We start from the raw sequence: 15,038 nt of genomic DNA, 5'->3' as shown, positions 1-15,038 counted from the left end.
CTCCCTCCCTCCCTCCCTCCCTCCCTCCCTCGCTTTTCTGTCTGCAGTCCTCCCCTGTCCTACACAGAAGCGCTATCCCTCCATTACTCCGCCCAGCCCTGCCTGTGCATCAATAAGCTCTATAAGCCCCGCCAGTAATCAGATTGACAGAGAGAGACAGGATGAGGGTAGGGGAAGAGAGAAATAGAGCAGCGGAGGGACAGACTGTGTGTGTCTGCTGTGTGTGGGAGGGAGGGAGGAGGGATATCCATGCGGAGCTGTTGTAGTAACCATGCACTCCTATTACTTCACTGCAGCACTCAGCAACAGCAGCAACAGCAAGCACCAGCAGCCCCAGAAGCTAGACGCCCATGCTACTTAGTACTTAGTGAGCCAGACACAGTAGTCTGCCTGTCTCCTCTCTCTCTCTCTCTCTCTCTCTTCTCTCTCTCTCTCTCTCTCTCTCTCTCTCCTCTCTCTCTCTCCTCTCTCCTCTCTCTCCCTCTCTCTGATTCTCTCTCCGTCTCTCTCTGTCTCTCTCTCTCTCTCTCCTCTCTCTCTCTCTCTCTCCTCTCTCTCTCTCTCTCTCTCTCTCTCTCTCTGTGTCTCTCTGTGTCTCTCTGTGTCTCTCTCTCTCTTTCCCTGTGTGTGCTCAGCAGTGCTCCACTCCCCTGCTCCTCCTCTTCCCCTCTCGTCACTCCTGCGGCGTAAGCACTCTCTACTTGAAGGGGACACCGGCCTGCTCCTCACCCACTTGCCTCTGCATGACTGTCACAAAGGTGAGCACGTTTTTGATGGGGTGATGTGGTCATTATTGTGACTCATGTTGAGTTAACTGTCATGGTTGGACAGGAGATGGAGGGCAGATTCGAGTGTGTGTGTGATGTGTGTGTGCACAACTCTGTATACCGTGAGGTCGGACATTTAGTCCTGCAGTTGCAATGCAGGGCAGGATAAGATTGAGACGATAGTTTATTTGGGGCTAGTGCTACCTAGCTAGCCTGTATGGTGCAATGTACAGTACTCAAGACCATATAAAGTCAATGTGGTGGCTGTGTGCTGTGTGTGTGTGTGGAGTGTGAGAGAGAGAGAGAGAGAGAGAGAGGAGAGAGAGAGAGAGAGAGAGAGAGAGAGAGAGAGAGAGAGAGAGAGAGGAGAGAGAGAGAGAGAGAGAAGAGAGAGAAGAGAGAGAGAGAGAGAGAGAGAGAGAGAGAGAGAGAGAGAGAGAGAGAGAGAGAGAGAGAGAGAGAGAGAGAGAGAGAGCAGCACTAAATCTAACACTAAGAGAGAGAGAGAGGAGTGTGTAAGCAAAAAAGGGGGAATGGCAAATGAAGGACACAACTTTCACACTGCTGGAGGTGATAGAGTTCTCCTCTGTATGGCAGCGTGCAGCACAAACAGCCACTTGGGACAGTGGTAGCCATTGGATGTGCTTGTGTGTGTACATGCAAGTGCATACATTTCTGCAGTGACTGTTTTAATTCAGGCACTGTGGTTCACCTTGCATGTTAATCATTAAACTGTGCAGGGAAGATGGTGCATTATTTGTGAGATAGAAAGTAGGAGAAAGCAGATAGGATAAACTCAGCGATTAAATGCACTAATCCAAGGATGACCGTGCTGGGAGAGAATTAATTCCAGTATCAAAGTATTCAAAGTATTGATTCTATAATGCAATGTCTATGTGTGTTTAAGTGTTATCTGCAAATAGGCAAAAATGCATTAACGAAGAACTTGACTATTTAACACACACTTGTTTATGTTCATGTGATGTGTGTGTCTTTTTGGTGGGGCTAGAGTCAGTAACAGGTTAAATCTTCTTAATCAGTTAAAGGAACAGACAGACAGAGAGAGAGAGAGAGAGAGAGAGAGAGAGAGAGAGAGAGGGGGGGGTGGGGTGGGGGGGGGTGGGAGAGAGTAAGCAAGCGGATAGAAATAGAGAGGCTTAGAGAAATTAGCACAGCAATTCAGGACTTTGCTGAGAATTAACCTTGATCAAAATAGATCACTTACTGTAGAAAGTGGACAATTGGCTATTTACACGCACACCACGCAGAGAGAGAGAGACAGAGAGAGAAAGAGAGAGAGAGAGAGAGAGAGAGAGAGATACTTCTTCCTATGTTACAAGAGTTTTTGGATAATGACATTAGCATGAGTGGTCTCTATGGCAGTATGTATGAGTGTGTGGGTGCTGTGTGGGAAGTTGTTCTCCATGGTGAGAGTGGTGGGATGAGAGGTCAGTGTTTTCAAGGTAGCCAAGAGGCAGAGGAAGGATCAGGTCAAAGTCAAGCACTTAGACCTTTTAAAATATCAATACAATACAAACACTGCAGAGAACACTACAGATTGCTATAGGATACGTTTTGCCATGTGCGATAAATAATACAGCTGTAACTTGCTCTATTTTTCTACCAGGTACTATTTGTCTACAACCTATGTAGATGTAAGCATACTACTGAGTAAAAATACAGCAGTCCTAAAATTCTATCATTGTCATCTTAAACAACACTGAACCGATGACCGAGCTCTCTCAAAACATAGGTACTTCTATTGAAGGTTGATTGTTACATTTTATTTTATTTTTTATACTAAAAGGGGACACTTTTATAACACTTTTTACTCTTTGCAAGGGGTGCCAAATAATAATAAATAATTATAATAAATTGTATTTGTAATGCACCTTTCTTGCACTCAAAGGATTACAGTACAGCAAATGTTCTATTTTATACCAATGATTCTGGAGATGACTCTGTGAAGGGGGGAGGAAAGTTAGATATTGGTTGGAGAAAAACAGAATGAGTAGGTGGTAAAGAATGGATAGATGAGCTGAGGTGAGAACAAGGGGTTCTGTGGGTGGGGGGAGGACTGAGGCGGAGGATGTAGAAGAGAGAGGATGTAGAAGAGAGAGGGTGCATGAGAAACAGAGTAAAGGTGAAGCAATGTGTGTACGTGTGTGTGGGAGGGGGGGGTGCACTGACGGTAAGACAGTATGTTTATGGTTCTGCCTAGTGACAGAGGGTGTGTGAGTTCTGTGTGTGTGTAACCTTGGGGGATGCGGGACGAGGGCTAACATGCCGATGGAGCTAAACTGCCCAGAAGCCCATGGAGACAGCCCTTAAGTGACATGTGCGGAGTGTAAGTGTGATACTGTGTGCTGAGAAACCCTGCCATGGTCCACTTGCATGCACACAGACACATACTGTACATCAGCATACACAAAGTCAATGAATTCCTTTGCACCATCTTCCCACACAAGCACACACATGCATGCTCACATTACAATAAATGTTAAATACACACTCAGAATATTATGTTCTGTTAGGCCTTGGCAGAGTCACAATTGAAGAGGAGAGGCCAATGGACTGATGGAAAGAGAGACCAATTGTAAAGGAAGGATAGAACAAGTTCATTTCGGCAAAAGGAAGAATTTGTAGTTGACAACAGTACCATTTTATTGAAACTCAGTATTTTAGACAAAACCAAAATGACAGGTAAAGAAACACAGTTGTGCAAAACTGAGTAACAGGATCACCTGTGAGGGGTTAATGTGTGGAAAGGGCACAGTCCTCAAAATGTACTGCACCAACAGCACCTGGGGGCAGATGAGCAAGGACATGCAGGGGAACTATGATTGGAGATAAAATGATGGAAACATTTGAAAGGAAGGAAAAACTTAATAGAAAACGTTTCCAATATTTGGTCTTTCTGACCCTGCTCCTGGTGAGTATCTATGTGGTAGGTTTTTGCTCCAACCCTTGTCATAACTGACCCGGAAGGGAGGGGAGTGGAGGATGGGTGGACTAGGGGACAATGGCAGGAAGATTGGCAGATTGGTTGAGTACTGTTCCCCAGGGTACACTGCACCATGAAAGATTCATGTTTTTGTTGTGAAGTCAAGATAACCTCTCCACAGGATATAGCCTATACAGAGCTAGAAGACTTCAAGGATCAAACAGGGATGATATGGCTAGACAAGTTTTATATTTTATATCTAAACAGGTAAGCATAACAAAATAAGTCAGATATGTAATGCAGGCTAGCAAGACCAAGATGCGTAGTGCACCAAACTGTCTTCCGTACCAGAAACTACACCACACTGGTAGATGCAAATGATGTGTAAGTAGGTGGGTGGTATGTTCCTGACAGGATAGGGTATCTGTAGTACGGAATATTGGAACATTTAATTCAATAGACTTAATTTGCATACAGTTTATGGACAGGTGTGTGTAGGTGGAACAAATCCTGGGTGCACTGCAAAGTGTAACATTTAAGTGCCTTTTCTATGTGTCTGTCTGAGAATCCTGAACTAGGTCTCACACAGTAACAACCATATTCAGCTGCTATTGAAAGAACTGTAGGAGAGCCTTGCAGCTCACAGCTGATCCCGGGATTACAAATAAACGTTGAAAATTAGACGTTTTCTGGAAAAAAACAGCATTGCCCCCACATCTACAAAGGGCAATAAACTATGGGCTCTCCGTCGATTTTGGCCCTAAAATGTCCACCACCTCCCCTTCCCCCACCCCAAACCTCCCATCACTGTTTCCGACTTGGCTTCTGAATACATGTTGGGTCCATGGGAGTCACATAAAGGCACCCGAAGGAGCGCTCAGCACAGAAAACCAACCCCTTTCAGAGGTTGAGGTCATGTGGTCTAGTCTCCCAGCTGACCAGTGAACTCTGAGGTTCCGTGGGGACTGTTGCTTGGTGGGTGGTGTGAGCTGGGATGTGATGAGAGGCATGAAGCTCTGTTTGAAATTCAAAACAGAATCCAAGCTTGGATATCTTTATCAAATGAATAAGCATTCAGATGGTCTGGGCAGCCCTAAAGGCAGCCAGTAGAAATGAGACAGAGCATTTGTCAAAGATTTTGAATACCCCCTTCATTCCAATGTTTGTTTGTTGTACAGAGTAACCATGAAAATCGTTCACTTGTGGAAGGATACTTGCAGACACAGCTGCGTTCCAGGATTTGAAAGCAGGGAGGGGAGAGGGGGAAAGAGCGAGTGAGGTGTGGGGTCACTGCGCCAGAGATATCTTATTGTTCCTCCAAACACCAGTGAAACCCACCAAACCAACACTCAAGGGAGTTTGTGTAGATGGTGACAACAATTGTTTATGTCCCAGCGATTTATGGAAGGGACACACACACTCAAAGCTCTTGTGTGTTAAGTGAGGATGTGCATACAGATGCTTTCAAAGACACACACACGCAAATACATATATGCTAAATTGGCCTTGCTAATGATAGCTTTGCCCTAAACTAAACCGATATAACCCATAATAGCATTCAAGCATTGTCTTCATGAAACTTGTGCTTGCAATTGAGTGTCTGCAAACAGTACAATTTAGAAGAGATACAAATGGTGATCTGATGTGAAGCTCACACGTGGTTAGGGAAGGGCTGAAAAGGATGTTCAGAGTGTTTATAGCAAACCTTCCATAAGTTGCAATGTTTAGGTCAGCCTCAGTTACATAACAAAAAGTTATCATAAAAAATGTACGCTCACTGGAAAATGGTGTGTTAATGAACAAAGAAAACTGATTAATGATAGTGCTGTTGTGTGTGTGTACATAGGAGTGTGAACCTTTGCAACCAGCAGCTTTACCACAAACACAAACTGAATGGCGGCTGCAGCCCCACTCTTTGCTGAGGACTGCCTTCCCACCAACCATAAATCTTAATTGAGCCTGATTCAGAATACTGGCCATTTGTCAAGCTTAGTGTCTGCTTACACACACTGCAAGCACTTTATGCTGGCGGTTGAGCCACTAGCCTAGCAACCAAAGGCTACCCACCAATATCCAAGCAATGTGCAAACTGCAGAGACTGATAACCATCATGAAAGCAAATAAAGGTTTTTATTTTGCATCGTTTCTGCGATGGGAAGTAAAGTAAAGGGATAAAGAGAAAGACAAAGAGAGAAAATGAAGGAAAGAGTGAGGAAAATAGTTAAAGAGTGGTAAAGGAAAGGAAGGGAATAAAGCTAAAGAAATGCATTCACTGCGGGATAACATTCAGATCAGATGAGCTCATGGCTTGTCTGAAAGCTACCTCATTCTTTCTCTGTGTGTGTGTGTGTGTGTGTGTGTGTGTGTGTGTGTGTGTGTGTGTATGTGTGTGTGTGTGTGTGTGTGTGTGTGTGCTGGCACGCTTGTGTGGGAGAGAAAGAGAATGTGAAAGAGACTGTCCAGACAGATTTTATATTCTGTTGTAAAAATCTGTTCAGCACAGTATATTTCAATATTCCACCACAGAGTAGGCTTTTTCCCATATGAATGTGTGAGGTTACACTTCTGCATCATATATTTGTTTACTAATAAATTGAGCAGGAATGGTGCCCACCAAAATTATTCCAATTGAGCTAAATGGACAATAAAAAGTTTCAAACATAAAGGGAAGCACTTCTCTCTTTTTCAAAAGATTGCAGTTCTTTGTGATCATTTTGTAATGCCCAATGGAACCTGCTTTGGGAAAAAGGGAGTGTGTCATTTATAAATATCCCTGTGTGGAAAAGAAGTACTGAGGAGAAAGTGGCAGCTTTACGACCATCCCATTTCCCATCCAGCTGAGATTCCAGGCTCATCCTGGGATGAGGAGTGAGCGTGTGTATGTGTGTGTGTTTGTGTCTGTATCTGTGTCTGTATCTGTCCAACACTGTCTCTACAGACCACCAATAAGCATCTACAGTACAGTGTTGCGCTGTTTGCTTGTGTCTCCTCAGGTGGTTCCCTCACTCTCTTCTACATCTCTTTTTTTATCCCCACATTGTGTGATTTGCTTTTCTTTCTTGCATCCCACTCTATCTCCTTACTCTTTTATCTCTCCGTCCATCTCTGTCTCACGGGTCCGTAACAGTCTCCATCCTTCCCTTTCATGTCTTTGTTTGTCACTGTCTTTAACTCAGCCTTTTCTCAGTCCTTCATAATCTGTCTCTGTATCTCTAATCCTCTACAATTCAATCAATTTCATTCTCTCTCTTTCTCTTTACCTTGGTTCCTTATTTCTCTCACTCCATGGATCCTAAAGCTCCAGTCAATCATCATTATAAATCCAGTGATCGAGGATGCCCTCTACCAGGGCGGTTCCACTAAGTTACAAATGGAAGACTGTAGTCTATGGACCACTATTGAGTAGATTTAGGATGTGGCTTGTTTTGAGATATCAGCCACTTTATGAAGATGATTTACTTGAAAGCATGTCACAGATGAGCAGGTAAATACACAACCTTACATTGCCCTGTCATATAAACATACAATATCAAGCTGCCTTTTGAAATGTGCCATATTTCACAAGTTATCGTAGAGGACTTGCCAAAACACTTGGAGCTTGATGGAAAATAATGAGCTGCGTTTGTTAGCATCTTCCAAAAAGTATCTACTGCAGCCAGGCAAAAGCTCTGATTTTATTACAACCAGAACTGTTGTTTCAGTATCTAACTTTGGTATCTTCACTATTGCTGATGATGACATCCAAATGGAAAAAATGAGAGTAAGCATCTGCTAAACTCATCTGGATGGTTTATATACCCTTTTTGGGGGGGAATCTTTTTCCACCTTCATTTATTGATTGGAATCTGGTGGAATGACACAATTCCCAGTTCCGGGATATATTCTGAGAGTGATACATCTGAAAGCTGTTCTCTGGGAAAATGCTAAATCTTGCATTAAGTGAGGAATAAAGCCAACTGGACTCTTTATGAAAGAGATGGAGGAAGACAGATTCAGGCTTTTATTGAGGCCATTATTTAGAGCTTTGATTCACGGGTTCTTTGTTATTCAACCAGGTTGGCTCCCCAATTGTTTTGTAAGGTTTACTGGTCATGGGATCGATTGTGTTACTGCAGTCCAGTATTGTGCAGTTTTTGAAACCGGCTATTTGGTAACTGGGGCTGGAGATGAGCGTGCGCTGTAGAGAAAGCGGTGAGGAGTGGGTTGTCTACAGAGAGAGTGATACATAACAGCCACATCTCCCATCCATCGAGGAAGACACAGGGGATCATAGTCTGCAGTGAAAATGGTTATCATCTTCAAACATTCATTGTCAGATTGTGTTTAAATAATGAAAGCGTTTTACTTGAAGAAATGCAACACAATACCACAGCACTTGGACAATGTTTGGACGCATTCATTTTGTGGTAATGGGATGTGAAAGACATACGTGGAATATGTTGTATCCTACCCCCCTTTTCTCATTAATGACATTATATTACTTTCGTATTCCAAAGGCTTCCTATTAATTTCTGCCATCTGGCTTCCCAACACTATGCCTAGCGTGACACAGTCGCGATGCCTGTCACAAAACATGGCGCAAAGACAGTAGAAGGCAAAAAAAGGTGAAAAGAGTATACATAATCATGCCTTATTTACATATGAATGGCCCAGCTTCTGGAGTAAACAACAGTATTTCCTCTGCTTTGACTGAAAATAAATTTTCAATCCAAGTACTTTTTCTCATATGCCAAAAAGATTAAAAAGATTATTCATTTATGTTATCTGTGTAATTTGATATGAAGATTAAGAGAAATTGCAAACAAAGCCCCAGCGTTTGGGCAAACACTTTGGATGGGTGTATGATGGTTATGTGAGGACACAAGCATTTTTACTGTTGTATACTTTATGCAAAGAGAAGTACAGAGTTTCACTGAGTGAGGACAGCCAGGAGCTGCCAGCTAAGAGGCAGCTGGGACTGCATTCCAGCTCAGTGCTTCTTGTCCCTGGGAGCAGCAAGTTAGAGGTTTCATTGGGTGTGCATCTGTGCCGGGTAACTTAATTACTTAAGGGGAGAGGGATGGAGAGGAGAGGGTAAAATAGGCAATATAGATGATGGATATTGAGTAATAGGCTAGGATGATATACGATGATATATAGATTTATGAAGATTTGAAAAGAGAAATGTAGAGCTAGAGAAGAGGACAGATTGAGAGAGAGAATGAAAGGAAGATGGAGGTATGGAGACCACCAGATTCTCACATACAATGCATAGTCCCAGTTAGTAACTTTTTCTCCCTCCCCTGAAGAACAAGTAGATAAGAAAGGACATGTGTCATGAAACCAACCCCTACAAGTAATCACTAGTTGACACTGTACACTGGGTTTTCAAACTTCACACAAGACGATTTTCCCCCTGTGGGACCAGTTCCATCTTTGTCACTTTAAATATGTGGTGTTCCCTAGGGAAAAATGTTAGGGGCCAGGAGTTTGTAGATTGGCAGCAGTACTGTAGGGTGAAAACAGATGTTTTGAACCGATTCAGATTTGTCAGTGTGTTAATGTGGATGGCATTCTATGGATTTTCATTTTAAACTGAAAGTTGAGGTGAAATAGTTATTAAATCTGATTGTTGATGCAAAATGTTACCTTTGCAGAAGATCATTGAGAGTAAACTATTTTTTATAGCTAGTATTGGGTGGAGATTTCTGGGTGGAAAGCCATTTTTTATGTTACCAAGTTATCTAACTTATTCCACCATCTTGGGAACATGTGTTGGCCCAAATATTCAAAATTCATCCAGATTAGTTTTATCACTTTTAAAACTTAACATAGGATTCGACCTGTCTGCTTGCCAGACCTACGCTGTCAAGCCCTGAGGTCTGGACAGACTGCTAGCCAGGTGCTACTTTGCTGACACAGATCCCTGTTTTTTTGTGTGTCTACATCCTGCCTGCCTCTTGTCAACTAAGGTAGGACAATACACAAGTAATCCTACTGACAAAGAGAGACAGAGCTGGGAACCTGAACTTGACGAATAAGGGTATGATTTCACCCCGTCAGGGGAAAAAAATATTTTGGGGTTGCGGTTGGGGGAAATGCTGAGGGAAGGAGCTTAGCGGTTGCACAAAAGCACTTTGTCATACTGTACACATACTCAGTAAACTAATTGTCTGTTGGTAACCTGCACGTTGTGACCATTCAAGGTCACAATTTGTAATGAGCCCAACAATGGGCTAGTATCAATCCTCATTTGCCCATATAACATGCCTGCTGCATTTAAGTCTGTTTAAAGACAGTCATGCTGAGACAGAAATGAATAAGAACACATATAGCCAATAAACATAAAGTTTATTCACTCTAATAATATTTATTCAATACATAATTAATGAATGAATTGGCTGTCTGCTATCTGCTACTCTGCTAGTGTATTTACTACGTAGGAACAGCAGTCTCACCAGAGTCATGTATGGAAGAAAAATAGAAACTAGTACCTACATTAGTTTAACACCCAGTTATGTGTGCAGCTGTTGGACCTCTTTAAGGCAAAACAATTCATGCAGGAGGTGGTATAAATAAAAATTTTCAATCACCATGGTAGCTTAGTTGGATTGTGATCTGGATGCAATCTCCTAACTGAGGCGAACAAGAAAACATGATACCATGCATACACAAACAGTAGATGCTGCCATTGATCCACATTACTTCCACTTTAGCCTCACTCTCTAGACCTTCAGCCTGATTAGACACCCCTTAAACTTTTTGCTTTCTAAGAAAATGGTTAAGGTTCGTTTAATGCAAATCTCAGTACCTGATGCGATAACTCCCCTACTAGCGTGTAAGCCAACACAGCTCAGGAAACACCTTGTGTATCGAGGATATTCTAAATACTGCAAAGACAAAGGTCAAATGGGAGAGTAGTCCACAGTGAATTTCAATGAATGTCCTAAACTTAAACATTCCTACCTCAAGAGAGTAGTAAGGAAAAAACAGATATTTGACCTTGAAATTATAGGACTCTGTATATTTGTGAAATACAATGGCATTCAATCAATAAAGAAGATCAATTTAACAGCCTGGAAACATGTTCATAATGAGTGACCCACAATAAACCAACCACACTATGTAGCTAATCATGGTTGCTGATAATTTTCCATTTACTTTGACTGGGAAAATGTATGTTGATAACAACGTCTTGCAAAATGTTAATATAGTGCACCCAGTCACATTCTCAATATTATCTCAATGTGTCACCACATACCACCCAAACATTGTTTGAAATAACCCTGAAGGTGCTTGCCAAATGAACACACAAAGAGCTAGTATTAGCATACTAACCATGTGGTTTGTTTTGGGTAAAGAATGCTCGCCTGACCGACTGAGGTCATTTAAAATAGGTCAAATTCATGGTGCACCAATCTTTACATGCCCTGTGTCAGTTCAAATGAGGCATTACAAGTATACAATACGAGGAGGGGACAGCTGTTCATGGATTTTTGGCGCACAATGATGACATGCGTGAGTGTGCATGGACGCATGTGTGTTTGTGATAAACCTCCCATCCCCATAATAAAGCAGCTTCTCAGCAGTTTAACTCAGACTGACAACACTTAGGAAATACATCCGCTCTGTCGCTCTACCAAGCTGGTAAGAAACCACCTTAAGCATTTGCTGCTGTGTGTTGGAACCTTACCTTAGTTGGAAAACCTATTAAGAGTCTCTTTTTCACACCCCCTATAATTAACTAAACAGTAACATCTGGAGTTCAAGACGTACTAGCTCTGTTGTTAAAAAACAAGCGATTGTCCACCTAGTTGGTAGCTGGTAGTGGGTGTGTCATAATTGACACAATCTGTTCCCCTCTCTCTCTCACTTTATATTTGCCTTTATTTACTTGTAGGCTATCATAAAAACTAATCACAAGCCCAGATCTTTTTTATATAGAAGGCTTAACAAAGATCTTGGCATAAGCTAAACTATTTGTCTGATCACTTTGTCTGTTTGTAGTGTAACTGGCTTCTTACAGTTTGAAAGCAAGTGTTTTGGTACTGTAGAGGGGACATTGGTAGACTGCCAGAGGACAGTGGGAGTCGGCCTAAAGAGATCAAAGGAAACAGACTGAACAGCCTAATATGACGTTGATTTATGTGATGTCGCTACTGAAGTAAAGAAATTGTAGGAGGTAACTGTGTTAGGATATACAGCTGACCATAAATAAGCCTGTTTCATCAAGGCTGATTTGCTGTGAGCTGTTGTTCGTTGGTGCATTGCTGGTGTATGTCTGTCTGTCCAGGGTGGTTGGGTGTGTGTACTAAGATAACATTTAGGGTGGTGTATTTGCAAGATTGGTTCAAAGGGGATTGATTTATTGACCAATTGATCCCATGTATACTACTTTGAAAAACTCTGGAAGCTTGGTTTCAGAAAACCCTGAAATCCGTATTCAGAAGATGGCGGTACAGTAACAGTACAATCCCCGTGGTCAAGCCCAGAAAGAGAGTCCGAAGCTGGGCTCAAGTCTGTGGTGTCTGAGGCCCCCTTCCTTCCTTATTTCCTGTATCTCCCCTCTTTTCTTTCTCCAGCTCTTGCAAAAACCTAACAGCCATGCTTGGCCATTGACACAGACAGTCAAGAATGTCTGGCACATGAAAATCCCAACTACACTTTCCTTGAGAACCTAAAGTCACCTCCAATTTGGAAATAGGATCCTTTTGTTCCAGGTCTGTAACAGAGAAGAGTGACAATGGAATATGTGAACTATCCCACTGACTAGCTTTTGAGATAAGAGGATGAATAAGGAAACTGCTAAGAGTTGTTGAAATTTACAGGACGATCACTTCACTTAACGGATATTAAGTGATGTTTGAAGTCCAACCTTTTTCAGGACCTGTTTAAGTCATTGATTCATTTAAATGAGAAAATGAATTAATGAAACTATGAAATGTAAAAATGTACTTAAAAACCATGACAGGGTGAAAAATCACTTGTTGATTTGATTAAACTTGCCCTATGCTTTTACAAAAGAATAGGGAGGTTGGTTTTACCACCAGGATGGATATAAACAATGTGGACCTTCCCCCTCTCCCGTGCCAGATGATGGTGCCATCTGTGAGGCTTTAGCTATTTGAGCCAGTGGCCACAGGGATTTCATTTCATACCAGGTGATCCCTGGTACTTACAGTAGACTGCATCATGGTTGGCAATGTGTTGACAAGTGAGAGGAGGAAATCTCAATGTTAGCAGCTTGCTTCTTGTGGTCCATAAATAAGCCCTGTATCCTTGCAGGCACTGTTTACCATAGTACAATTAGCACTGTAAAGCCTCAAATTATTACACAGTATTTGTCCAATGTCCCTTGAAAACTCCAATCTTTCTGTCTGTAAGACGGAGGTCACAGCAGTTAATTGACAGAGAGGAGAAAAGCTGAGTCACAGTCCAGTGGCATCTGTCATTTAAGGTTGCCTGCCTTCTCCCCACATGCACATTGTCCATCCTCCTCCAGCGCTTTACCCTACCTTTATATAGTCCATCTGTTTCTGTCTCCCTCCCCCCCCTTTTTTCTCCTTCCCCATACTCTGAACACTAATGACCTCAGCCGACCATGCAGGGAAGAAAAACAACTCCCTCAGGTCAACTCTTATTCAATCAGATAAACAACAGGACCAGGCCTGAATCGGCATCAACGGAAGCTACTACAAATCTGTGTGCTTGAGCTGGTTGTATGTGTGCGGAGGCGGTACGTGAGTATGAATACACGTCTTTGCGAGGTAGATGAGGGAGTGTACAGTATATTTGAATATGAATGTGTGTAAAGGCAGTAGACAGCATGTGCTTGTGCATACACGTGAAAAGTGGGAGGCCCTTGTTTATGTTTTAGAACCAGGGATTGTCATCACAGTTCTGTCCTTCACCCTGTCACACTCTGTTCCACTCTTATGAAGACTTTGTTCCTCAATCTTGGCTCCTTTGATTTCAGTGAAGCCTATCCAAACAAAAGTGTACTATCTACAAGGAGATTTTGTTTTGGTGATCTGAAAGGTTTTCTTTTTCATCTCATGTTGCAGTTTATCTTATCTTCTTCTGGACTACAGACAGATGTGTTTGTGTCTGTCTGTCACAGTTTCGACCAAGCCTTCTGTAGCTTGTCTGTGGTGTGGTGTGGTTGTGATGAGACTCCACTGTTTTGCTTTTATTGTCTCCCTTAATTTCCTTTATACCGTTCGCTCTCTCTTCCTTCTTCTTTCTCTCTCTTCTTCCTTCTTCTATTTCTCTTTCCTTCTGTCTCACTCTTTCTACTTTTCCCCTTTTCTCTTTAACTCTCTCTATGCCCTTGATATTGTGATGATACCATTTGTTCCCTTGCTCTCTCTCTCGGTTTCTCTTTTTTGTCTTTCCCTTTCTATGTGTCTCTCATACATGCAGAGAGACAGAAACATGTGTCCCATCCAGATCACCTATTCTAAAACTCCTTTTCTTTCTTTCTCTCTCTGTTTCTTCCCTCCCCCTGTCATTGCAGCCCATCTCAGTATGCTCCAAAAAGCAGGAGGCAGGAAATCCTGTGAGACACAGACAGGCACATAGGGCATTATTAATTTAGACCATTCCCCTGGCTTTTTGGATGACTGACCTGATATGTGCTTCCGACAAAATGGGTCTACTTTGCGTGTAACTGGAGGGAAGGAAAGAACGAGAGGAAGAGATATGTAAAAGACACATATGAGTGGAGAATGTTGTGTATTTAAATTTGTTTTTATGTGGATACACGTGACCATCTTTTTTACTTCTGTACTTCATAGAAACAGTCCTTATCACAATTCACGACTCTACAAATAGCATTGTATCTTGCAAATGTCCCTAAGTAAATATCAAATGCGGAATAATACTCAAAGAACTAGCTATATTTGCCCTCTGAGATCGAGAACACATACCTGGACACTCTTAACTCAATCCTGCCTGCACCATTAGCTGTTTAAGTGCTTTACTGTCCTTTCCCCTTTGTGTCTTACTGTGTGTGTGTGTGTGTGTGTGTGTGTGTGTGTGTGTTTCTGTGTGGGCTGTCTGGGCTGTCTGCCTGAGAGCAGCCATTACTAGACCTTCTCCAGCTCCTGTCATTATCGCTGAATCACATCCTGCCATAACATACTTGGCCCTTTAGCCACACACAAACACAGACAGTATGTACAAACACACCCGTTGCACTGACAACATCTCCAAAAACCTGCCTCCTCTGTAACCAGGAAAAGCTTAGTGAGAACTGCCCCTATGTGCATTGACATCCTTTTACAAACAATTTGTACTGTGATATATTTAGTGTATAACAAGAAGATATGCAGTTCTGCTGTTATGAA

General features: G+C 42.3%; 1 protein-coding gene across 2 annotated transcripts in view; it reads left to right on the top strand.

Annotated features, from left to right (window-relative positions):
• The first annotated feature begins 612 nt into the window (after positions 1–612).
• coro2ba (coronin, actin binding protein, 2Ba) overlaps positions 613–15,038 on the top strand; it is a 30,832-nt gene continuing 16,406 nt past the window's right edge. Inside the window, exon 1 of one of the 2 annotated variants that reach the window (XM_047042697.1) lies at positions 613–758. In XM_047042697.1, the coding sequence (XP_046898653.1) occupies positions 744–758 (15 nt within the window). In that variant the 5' untranslated portion in view covers positions 613–743. Of the gene's footprint in view, positions 759–13,407; positions 13,427–15,038 lie in introns of those variants that run through there. The other variant, XM_047042698.1, reaches the window with a different exon arrangement.

This window comes from Hypomesus transpacificus, chromosome 19 (assembly GCF_021917145.1).
Source record: "Hypomesus transpacificus isolate Combined female chromosome 19, fHypTra1, whole genome shotgun sequence".
Classification (NCBI taxonomy): domain Eukaryota; kingdom Metazoa; phylum Chordata; class Actinopteri; order Osmeriformes; family Osmeridae; genus Hypomesus; species Hypomesus transpacificus.
The sequence above is the reverse complement of the archived record's forward strand: the minus strand, read 5'-3'. Positions and strand labels throughout refer to the sequence as shown.